At 38.5% G+C, this 11484-nt stretch overlaps 1 protein-coding gene across 1 annotated transcript; it reads left to right on the forward strand.

The window, feature by feature from the left end:
- Positions 1-1427: 1427 nt before the first annotated feature.
- On the forward strand, positions 1428-5089 carry hsp90ab1 (heat shock protein 90, alpha (cytosolic), class B member 1). Its single transcript, XM_024290541.1, has 11 exons — positions 1428-1577; positions 1661-1867; positions 1955-2114; positions 2189-2322; positions 2399-2701; positions 2772-2937; positions 3009-3199; positions 3319-3466; positions 3556-3824; positions 4162-4495; positions 4573-5089. The coding sequence occupies exons 1-11, from the start codon at positions 1428-1430 to the stop codon at positions 4689-4691; spliced, it is 2181 nt and encodes a 726-aa protein (XP_024146309.1). The 3' UTR covers positions 4692-5089.
- Positions 5090-11484: the final 6395 nt, after the last annotated feature.

Below are 11484 nucleotides of genomic sequence, written 5' to 3' on the forward strand. Positions count from 1 at the left end.
GCGGGTTTTTCATGGAAAGTGCTAGAAGAAACGAAGCACTCCCTTGCAGTATTCTTCCACGTGATGACAAAGACCTAGAGTGTTCGTTGATTCTGTAAAAATAAAGGTGTGCTTTTCATATTTGATATACGTATATGTGAATTTAATTCAAATTGTGTTTTAATTGATACAATAGTGACACATTTTTAGAGTTTAAACAATAACTAAACCGAAGACCCGCAGATATAGTTTTTGCTGTACCTAAAAAGCCCACTAGATGGCAGTAAAATTCAATGTAAATGTATTTTTTTTTCCTGTCTAGCTTTCTTTTTCAATAATTATTTTTAGACTATACAAAATTGCACCTTTGGTGTATAAAAATATCCTGGATGTTATTCCATGCTCACCTTTTATGTTTTCAACAAAGTATTACATATTTTTCCTGAAAAACACAGTTAGCTGGAGAAGGAGCGCCGCGGAAGGATATAGTCCTGCACTGAAACTCATGAGCATATAGATTCGGCGTGCAGCTCCAGAATCCTCCTTTCTTTTTCCTGCGTCAGTGAGCGCCAGGGATAACACTTTTGTTGCATTTTATTCAAGAAAAGCCAACGTAAGAAACAAGGTACGTCTTAGTAATTCCTCTCTTTCGGAGGAGAACTGTAATTAAAATATTTTTAGTATCCTACAATCGAATATTTTGAGTTATTTGACGTTTTTTCTTCATCCGAATGTCAATTCACGTGGTTTATAACCTTGATTCACGACTATGGCGGGAGGTAGTAATACATTACTGATAATTAAGTGTTTTTATTAAAGTGACGTGAGTCAAATATTGTTGCTTTGACCAAAAAATAAGTGGTGCACTTTGCCGCATCTTATAAACAGACAGGTGTGGAGACCGTGAAGGTTAATTTTACCTGTTTAAAGCTCGAAGTGACTATATTTTAACACGCGATTTGAGATATATTCGTATTAAGGAAGAATTCTGTATTGTAACAATTTTGGTTTAAAATCTTAAACGCAGTGTACATCATGTACATCAGTTGCATAACCGACAAAAGTACTCGTGGTTTTTCGGGGTGACACTAGTGTGGGGGGATAGGGTTTTGCCGGGAAGCTGCTGAGCGATCATCCAAAGTTGTTCGATCTTGATTTTTAACGGCAGCTTCGGGTTTTTTCGTTTCTAGTCGGCACGTGCTTGCAGCGTCCATTGTCCATGCCTCGCCGCCATGTTTCGCTGCACTTCCGCCCCTATGTTGTAATCTAATGGCAGAGACCCAACTTTGAACCGGTTTCTGAATTGTGGTTTAAACGTATTTAACGTTCGCTTATAGAAACTGGATTAGAAAACCATTGGAAGTTTTATATTATTATGATTTTATGCTTTTATTTTTTTCGTTTCCTGTTAGTGTGATGCTGTTCGGGATTAAAACCTGCTTTTTCTTATGCAGATGCCTGAAGAAATGCACCAAGAGGAGGAGGCTGAGACCTTTGCCTTCCAGGCAGAGATCGCTCAGCTGATGTCCCTGATCATCAACACCTTTTATTCCAACAAAGAGATCTTCCTTAGGGAGCTGATCTCCAATGCTTCTGATGTAAGTCTGCAGCAGCTTATGTTATATCATATTCCCTTTATGCCAATTTGCTCAGTAAAATATGCAACGCTGAATATTTTTAGGCTCTGGATAAAATCCGCTATGAAAGCTTGACTGAGCCCTCCAAGCTGGACAGCGGCAAGGATCTGAAAATCGACATCATCCCTAACAAGGCTGACCGCACCTTAACTATTGTTGACACTGGAATTGGCATGACCAAGGCTGACCTGATCAACAACTTGGGTACCATTGCAAAGTCTGGCACAAAGGCTTTCATGGAGGCCCTTCAGGTATTAATATATACAGCTTTAAAGCAGAACATTTATAATTTTCCTGCAGAAGTTAATGTTTTTTGTGTGGATTGTCATTTTCCTTAGGCTGGAGCTGACATCTCCATGATCGGCCAGTTCGGTGTGGGTTTTTACTCCGCCTACCTTGTCGCTGAGAAGGTGGTTGTTGTCACCAAGCACAACGATGATGAGCAGTATGCCTGGGAGTCCTCTGCTGGGGGTTCCTTCACAGTCAGGGTTGACAGCGGTATGTCTCTTGAAATATTTAGTGCAATAAACTAAAAGTGAAGCATTTGTTGATCTCTACATTTGTGTTCTCAGGCGAGCCCATTGGCCGTGGAACAAAGATCATCCTGCACCTTAAAGAAGACCAAACAGAGTACATTGAGGAGAAGAGGGTCAAAGAGATCGTGAAGAAGCATTCTCAGTTCATTGGCTACCCCATCACCCTGTTTGTAAGTGTCTATTTATTTAGTTTTTTCCTCACTCATATAAGCTTATTTAAAGTTCTCTTTGGTTTATCATCTTTAGGTGGAGAAAGAGCGTGACAAGGAGATCAGCGATGATGAGGCAGAGGAGGAGAAAGAAGAGAAAGAGACCAAGGAGGAAGGTGAGGACAAGCCAAAGATTGAGGATGTGGGCTCAGATGACGAAGAGGACGCTAAAGACAAGGGCAAGAAGAAGAAGAAGATCAAGGAGAAGTACATCGACCAGGAAGAGCTGAACAAGACCAAGCCCATCTGGACCAGAAACCCCGATGACATCACAAGCGAAGAGTACGGCGAGTTCTACAAGAGTCTCACCAACGACTGGGAGGATCACCTCGCCGTGAAGGTACAGTATGAACGTGTTTTCTGATCTGCGGATGATGGAGCCTCGTGCTGAAATGTGTCTTCTCTTTTAGCACTTCTCAGTGGAAGGTCAGCTGGAATTCAGAGCTCTGCTCTTTGTTCCCCGCCGTGCACCTTTTGACCTCTTCGAGAACAAGAAAAAGAAGAACAACATCAAGCTGTACGTCAGGAGAGTCTTCATCATGGACAACTGTGAAGAGCTCATCCCAGAGTACCTAAGTAAGTTAAATCTCCGAATAGATCTGCAAGCGTGAAAGCGCAGTAGTAAAACGTTTATTTATTTACCACAGACTTCATCCGTGGAGTGGTGGACTCTGAAGACCTGCCCCTCAACATTTCAAGAGAAATGCTGCAACAGAGCAAGATCTTGAAAGTCATCCGCAAAAACATCGTCAAGAAGTGCCTGGAGTTGTTCGCAGAGCTGGCTGAAGACAAAGAAAACTACAAGAAATTCTACGAAGGTTTCTCTAAGAACATCAAGGTAACTCAAACATCTCTGAAGCTCTTCTAAATGCTGCTTTTGAAGCTAAAAATCAGCAAAATTGGGAAACATTTGTTGCATTACCCAGAATTCAGTTGGCATCGTTTTTGTGTTGACAGCTCGGCATCCATGAGGACTCTCAGAACCGTAAGAAGCTGTCGGAGCTGCTGCGCTACCACAGCTCCCAGTCTGGAGATGAAATGACCTCCCTCACAGAGTACCTTTCTCGCATGAAGGAGAACCAGAAATCCATCTACTACATCACTGGTAGGTTATTTTTAAGTTAATTAGTTCTTCGTTTGCTTGTTTTGGCACAACTACATTTTTTTTTTTTTTTTTTTTTTTTTTCTCTAAAGGTGAAAGCAAGGACCAGGTCGCCAACTCTGCTTTCGTGGAGCGCGTCCGCAAGCGTGGCTTCGAGGTCCTGTACATGACGGAGCCCATCGACGAGTACTGCGTCCAGCAGCTGAAGGAGTTCGACGGCAAGAACCTGGTTTCTGTCACCAAAGAGGGCCTGGAGCTGCCAGAGGATGAGGAGGAAAAGAAGAAGATGGAGGAAGACAAGGCCAAGTTCGAGAACCTCTGCAAGCTCATGAAAGAGATTCTGGACAAGAAAGTAGAGAAGGTTTGTTTTGAATAATGAAATTGTACTTTCTGCTCCTTGATTCTCCACTTTCATTTACTCTAGTGATGTTTTGTTTGGAAACAGGTTTCCTAGTGGTAACTACTTGTGTTGGTGAGTTCTTGCAGAGTAGAAGTGGTCTGTAGTGATATTTGAGTTGCCATTTTTGTCAGTTGAAGCTGCATTTTTGTCTGACGGTAATGTGAGTTCTAACAATGTTTGTTTTTTGAGGCTGTTTCCTAACACTCAGTGAAGCTTTGGATTTCTTAAACCGCATGCTTATATTGTATTAAAACATGCAGCTTTCTTTAACGGTGGATGTTGTTTTTGTCTTCTACAGGTGACCGTTTCCAACAGACTGGTATCGTCCCCCTGCTGCATCGTGACGAGCACTTACGGCTGGACGGCGAACATGGAGAGGATCATGAAGGCCCAGGCACTCAGGGACAACTCCACCATGGGTTACATGATGGCCAAGAAGCATTTAGAGATCAACCCCGACCACCCCATCATGGAGACCCTCCGGCAGAAGGCCGAAACCGACAAAAATGACAAAGCAGTGAAGGACCTCGTCATCCTGCTGTTCGAAACGGCGCTGCTGTCCTCCGGCTTCTCCTTGGACGACCCACAGACCCACTCCAACCGCATCTACAGAATGATCAAACTTGGTTTGGGTACGGGAACTCTCCAGACTCCGATTATCATCATTGTGTGAAAGGTTTGTGTCAATAATCGTTTCTCTGACCTCCAGGTATCGACGATGACGACATCCCCACCGAGGAGCCCGCCTCCACGTCCGCCCCAGAAGAGATGCCTCCCCTGGAAGGAGATGCTGACGACGATTCTTCACGCATGGAAGAGGTCGACTAAACTTCCCCAAACTTCACACTTTAAGCCTCACTTTCCCAGAAATCCATCTATTATAAAATCTGTAACTAAAAAAATGAAGTAGGCATTCCTGTTGTGACGGTCTCGGTAAGAGATCATCACACTGAAAAACCTTTTTTTGAAAGTAGGCTTGTTTCTGCTTACAATATTCATGGTGACGACACTCATTTTAACTCCCCTGTTGCACTGTGGTTTATTTGTTCGGTTAATGTGCAAGTTGGGGAATGATGCATTCCATTGTAAGATCACCAAACGTTTAGGGGGGTTCTCTTCATGTGCAGCGCGGCGTGGAGAGAGAGGACTGTACGATTCCTTTGCCTGAGTTCAGGCTTGTCTGTGTTCAGTTTTGTTTTTGCAAAAATAAAGAATATTGTCCCTAATGTTGGTTCTATTTATTTTTGCCATCAATACCACTGGTTGGCCACAAGGTGGAGCCCTTTTGCAACAATTTGACTGAAGTTTTAACAAAGCTTTCACTTTACATTTTTTATTCATTACGTTTTGCAAGAACATAAAGTCTAAACACATTTATGTAGTTTTAGAGGAATTCTAAATTGAAGGACAATTACTTTCACTTTAGACTTGAATGGATGCATGCATTTTAAGGCAAGTGATACTGCCCTCTACTGGCAGGAGGCCATAAATGCAACATGTTTTTAGGCATAAGGAAATAATAACCTAGCCTAGGGGAATTTCAATTTCCTGCAAAGTTCTTTGGGGGAAAATTATGTTATGTAAATTTTCAAGATTGTTTCAAGAATAAACATTTAGGAAATACTTTCACTTTTTTTATTTAAATATGGAATGGAGAACTAGTTTAGAGAACCCATTGAACAAAGATTCTCAGTGTGGCAACTCCAAAGGATCTTATAGATTTTTTTAAAATTACATTTAAAAAAATAAAAGAAGCACAACATTTAAAATTTAAAAGATCTGAAACAAACTCGTGTGATAACTTAAACCACACAAGTTAATAAGAATTTAAAGGTCTTATTTTGAAATACTTAAAGTACAAACTACATGTTTTAAAAAATAGACATTGAATTTATGCAGCCAAACCATGTAAAGTATTTTTAACTGCCAACCTGGCTTCCAAAATCACTTTTTAGTTCCCTTCATCTTAAAAAGTTAGATTTTTATTTATATCTCACTTTAAATTTTACTTAAAGTTGGCATTAAAAGCACAAAGACAGCATTGCCTCACTGTACCTACAGGAAGTGTCTTCACATTTATGTGGTATTTGTTGAACTTTTAGGTGGTGGTGGGGGGTGGCTTTCTTGGAAGTCATGTGTTCTTTTTAAAGTGAGTGGGTGGTATCGCAGGTTTTCTGTTCTTGTCAGTAAAACGCTGAGGCGTGGGCGTCTCTCCCTCCTGAGTAAATGAACTCGTACTCGCTCCAGTCAAAGCGATAGTGGGGAACTTGAGCTTTGTCATTCAGAAACAAGCTCATCTTTTTTTCTTTACTCCTTAAGTTACTGTACTACTAGACCAGTGCAGTCATGGTTTTTCTGCTTTCTGACAAAAAAAATGTTAGATGTGCATAACTAAATATAATATAAAAATATATATCAGAGATTAATGGGTCCCAAACAGGAGCCTTGTGGGACCCCACAGGTAAACATTTACATCAAATGATGCCCCTTTACATCGACAGTTTTTTATATGTGAAAGGTCATGTAGTTAAAGACTCTCCCAGATTATCTTTTTCAAAGTTGTCTTTTATTTTTATCCATCTTTAATGTTTTTAGCCAAAGATTTGTGTTTTTTTTTTTGGACATAGTTTCTGCAGAGTGGCAGTGGTTCTTCAAAAAATTGGTACGAAACAACCGCGAGAGATCTCAGTTTACAGTCTACCACTAGCTTACAGCCCCTCACAACCCCAAACTTGTTTTACTGGTGCAAAAAAAAAAAAAAATGGTGAGGAATATTAGCGCTATCTAGCTAACACTTTGGAGCCAGATGAAAAAAAAAAACATCTATTTGTCTATATAAGGGAGCAGATTTTCTACATCATCTATACGATCTTTTTCAAACAACATTTTGAATTAATTAATGATTCAAATAAATAAATAATGCTAAAAAATATGCTAAAAACACCAAAAATGCAATTTTTGTCTAAGTAAGTGGGTCTTTAAGGGTAAAGAAAATTAAATAATTTTTATTTATCAAGTTCTTTTTAAGTAATTTATGGAAAAAAATGCAGATTATTTTTTAAACTTTCAAAAAAAAACATTTGAATGTGTCAATTTAAGGAAATTAAATGAGTAAAAAGGTGTAAAAATGTTTGAAAAAATTAGATTCACGAGTTTCATTGACAGAAATCAAGTTTTAAAAAAAATCTTCATGGCTTTAAAAAAGGAAGGGGTCAAACGCTCATGAGACAAACAGGAAACGCTGTGCTTGGTGTCATCAAAGAGCTCCCTAAGCCTGTCGTAACAAACCTGAGTGAGCTGAGCACAAGTGGAAATTTCTTGGTGAGAGTCATCAAAGAGTTCGCACAGATTTCCAGTACAGACGAAGTCAGATTTTGTTTTCTTCAAACAAAAGACTTCCTGTGGAAAAAAAAAAAATCATTACTGCTGAATGCTTACAATTTGGGTTGGGGGTGGTCTCTCTTAAACTCATTTCCCTACGAGGTCACAACAGTCTTGTGACCTTTGTGGCCTACGTATCTGGTTCGGTCAGTGCAGTCGAGCTCTGGAGTAAAGAGGTGTCGAGTTGAGTCACAAAAACTTTAAATCGATTTACAGTTTCCAAATATTTGTGGACCACATGGATCTAACGTTGCACACGATCCATGAGAATTCTTGCCCGTTTTGTGCTCGTCTTTGTGTCTTGTATATCTGGGCCACCTTAACCCAACAGCAAACCTATGCGGTCTGAGCAATTACTCACCTGATTCGGCTGTTTGTGTTCAGCAGCAGGTGGCAAATACAAAACAGAACAGAAGCAAATGAAAGAAAACTCATCCCCTCCTATGACCTATAACCTTTACTGGGTGTGTGGGGGGGGGGGTCGCATGTGTTTCCACTCGTACTGTAAAACAGAGGCGGAGGATTTGGTTGTGTCACACCTTCAATGATGCTTTTGCAGGTGGTGGAATTGAAAGGAAATGTTTATGCTAAGCAGGATCCCCCCACCCACTTTATTTAGTGTGGTGGTGTTGGTATGGGGGGGCTGTTATAAATGAAAACAAAAAAATATGAAATACTTTTGAATTTTTAAAAGAGATTTATAGTACATGGCTTCCTTTCAAAATAAAAGACATCCTGTGGCACGTAGGATGATCTCAATGTAGCAGTTATTAAAATAAATAGTTTATTTGACAATTTTTAGTGCATCTCATTTGTTTATCAAGTTGACCAAAATTAAGTTAGACCTAATTAATGTATTTTTTGCACACTTAAAATCTTTGAATTTGTTCAAACATTAAAAAAAAATCCACCTTAAGTATGAATTCTCTTGTGCTGATTGATTTTTTTTTTTTGTTAAAGGCAGTATGACATATTTTTACAGATTCTCTTTGATTTTACTCAATTTCATACTGTTCTAGATTATTATGTACTATTTCGTATCACTTGTTTACCACTTTTAACCAAAGTTTTTGACTTTTTTTTTTATTTCTGCACACAACATAAATGTGAAGGTCTTGTCACTCTGGTTTCCAAAATGTCAGCATATAAATACATTTTTATTTTAAAATATTTAATTTTTGGTTCAATTATTTTGGCTTTTGTGATTATATTGTCCTGTTATACATCATAAGTCAATTTATTTATTTTTTTAAATTAGTGTTAAGTTGCCACAAACATGATTCAATGGAACAATCTGGAGCAAACTCAAAGGATTAATTATCCTGAGGAGAAAAAAGTCAATAAGTGAAATTAAAGACAGTCAAATGTTTTGTTTTTGTTCGTTTTGAGCATTTTCATGATCAAAATGTTGTCATTTTTTCAATATTAAGTTGAAAAACACATAAAATAGAGTCTAAATAATTCTGAGAAAGTTTGATTGAAGTTGAAATATTTGTAAGCCCTGAAACTAATTTCCTAGTTTTTTATTTTGTTATAGTCAAAGTAAAGGCCCGGGGGCCGGATGCGGCCCTCCAGATTATTTTATTTATTGTCATTAATGGCCCAATGTTATCTTGCCCTTATTTCTAACTAGTATAATTTTGACAAAATATATTTTAGTATATAGTACATATATTAATATATACGTTTTATTTGACATAGATGCTAAACTGTGAATGTTTAGATTCATTTGTTAAACAAGGATCAAAAAACATACATAGGTCACTTTTTAAATTCTGTCACATACGCTCAGCACTGATGGAGGAGATATTTTCGGGAAGCAGAGCAGATGAGTCAAACAAACTGCTGGTCGGTGAAGGTCAGTGACAGCTGTCTTATGGCGTTTCCTGCAGTCAAAGCGAGAGCTCGTAGTGACTGATCCGCTGCAAGCCTGGAGATGAAATAATCTAAAATGCAGAGCGGAGATTTGAAGAAAATGACTACGAACCCAAAGGGGGTGAAGGACCTGATGAAACAAGAGGAGCGAGGGAAACCCCCCCCTCCCCTCTATGAGGAGTAACTGTGAGATTAATAACCGGGGGGGAAATGACTTGTTGCACGTCTCATTCAAATCCGACCTTCAGTTTGATGGTGAATCATGTAAGTGGAAGGCTTGGTGAATCAGAGAGGAGCATTTCTTAATTTGAAAAGCGTTGGTTTGAGCGGCTTCACGGCTGGAGAGGATGGAATGGTGAGAGTGAAAATGTAGGAGTTCAGATCAATGAGAAGACAAACTAAAATCAATGGATATCTACAGAGGAGAACCAACGATGTCCTTACAAACATCTGATTACATTTTGATGAAACTGAAAATGAGTGTCTCGATTAGTCGATTAGTCATTAATAGTCGACTATTAAAATAGTTGAAGACTAATTTATTAGTCCACTAGTTGTTTTTGTTTCAAAATACGGTGGACGCTTTGTAATCCCACGTCTGCCATTGTGTTTGACACACGTGTCAATCCAGTCCAGACTAATCAAAAAGATAATCGTGATTAGTCGACTACCTGAAAATCTAATCGGGGATTCGTCAACCAATCAAAAAATTTTACCGGTTATTAGTCAACTAATCAAAAAGATAATCGTGATTAGTCGACTAACTGAAAATATATTCCGTGATTAGTCGACAAATTGGAAAAGATAATCAGTGACTAGTCGACTAATCGAGAAAGATAATTGGTGATTAGTCAACTAAGTGAAAAGATGATTGGTGACCAATCGGAAAGATAATCGGTGATTAGTCGACTAATCAAAAAACTAATTAGCGATTCGTCCATTAATCGGAAAAGATAATAGGTGATTAGTCAACTAATCAAAAAGATAATCGTGATTAGTCGACTAACTGAAAATACATTCCGTGATTAGTCGACAAATTGGAAAAGATGATCAGTGACTAGTCGACTAATCGAGAAAGATAATTGGTGATTAGTCGACTAACGGAAAATGTAATCGCGATTAGTCAACCAATCGAAACATATAATTGGTGATTATTTGACAAATAGAGAAAATAATTGGTGATTAGTCAACTAAACAAAATAGATAATCGGTGATTAGTTAACCAATTGAAAAATATAATCAGTGATTAGTTGAGAAATAGAGAAAATAATTGATGATTAGTTGACTAATCTTAAAAGACAATTGGCAATTAGTCGTCTAACCAAAAATATAATTGGTGATTAGTCAACTAAGTGAAAAGATAATTGGTGACCAATCGGAAAGATAATCGGTGATTAGTTGACTAATCAAAAAACTAATTAGCGATTCGTCGATTAATCGGAAAAGATAATAGGTGCTTAGTCAACTAATTAAAAAATATAATTGGTGATTAATCGACTAATCGGAAAAGACAATTGGTAATTAGTAGACAAACTAAAAAATATAATCAGGGATTAGTCGAGTAACTGAAAATTTAATTGGTGATCGATCAGTCAACTAAACGAAAAATATAATCAGTGATTAGTTGACTAATCGAAAAACTAAATGGGCGATTTGTCGATTAATCTGAAAAGATAATCGGTGATTAGTCAACCAATCAAAAAATATAATTGGTGATTAGTCAACTAATCGGAAAAGACAATTGGTAATTAGTCGACGAACCGAAAATATAATTGGTGATCAGTCAACTAAGCGAAAAGATAATTGGTGGTTCGTCGATTAATCGGAAAAGACAATCTGTGATTAGTCAACTAATCAAAAAATATAATTCTTGATTAGGTGACCAATCGGAAAGATAATCGGTGATCAGTCGACTAACCAAAAAGATAATTAGTTGTCAACTAATCTTTTTGATTAGTCGACTATAAAAATAATCCTTTGTGGCAGCCCTACAGTCAATCAACACTTTATTCCATATATCCTACACGTTCTCACTCCCAACTCGTCACATATTGACGTTTGGGTTTCTGACTTGTTGTTGTTCCTATTAAATCACAAGTTTCCAACCTTAGAGCCGCGAACCAGAACTGGTCCCGTAGCGCACCAGTACCAAAATCCGGTACACTAATCCTGAGCCGACACCGGACCTGAACCGGGCGCGAGCCAGTACCAGGTTAAGGTTAGGGTACGGGTACTGGGTGCGTCCCAAGGACCAGTGCGTATCTTGTACTCCATCTGGTACCGAGTCCCGAGGGTTGTGGACCCTTGATGTTACAAACAGCCAGCATGTCAAAAACCAACAATTAGGGGACACCCAAACCGCCTT

The sequence above is a fragment of the Oryzias melastigma genome, linkage group LG24, assembly GCF_002922805.2.
Source record: "Oryzias melastigma strain HK-1 linkage group LG24, ASM292280v2, whole genome shotgun sequence".
NCBI lineage: Eukaryota > Metazoa > Chordata > Actinopteri > Beloniformes > Adrianichthyidae > Oryzias > Oryzias melastigma.

Excerpts from the sequence above, each read along its gene's own strand:
- hsp90ab1 (XM_024290541.1), top strand. The coding sequence starts at position 1,428 with ATGCAGATGCCTGAAGAAATGCACCAAGAGGAGGAGGCTGAGACCTTT. Across the intron at positions 2,323-2,398 it reads GCTACCCCATCACCCTGTTT|GTGGAGAAAGAGCGTGACAA; the intron begins GTAAGTGTCTAT and ends TATCATCTTTAG. Across the intron at positions 2,938-3,008 it reads GCTCATCCCAGAGTACCTAA|ACTTCATCCGTGGAGTGGTG; the intron begins GTAAGTTAAATC and ends TATTTACCACAG.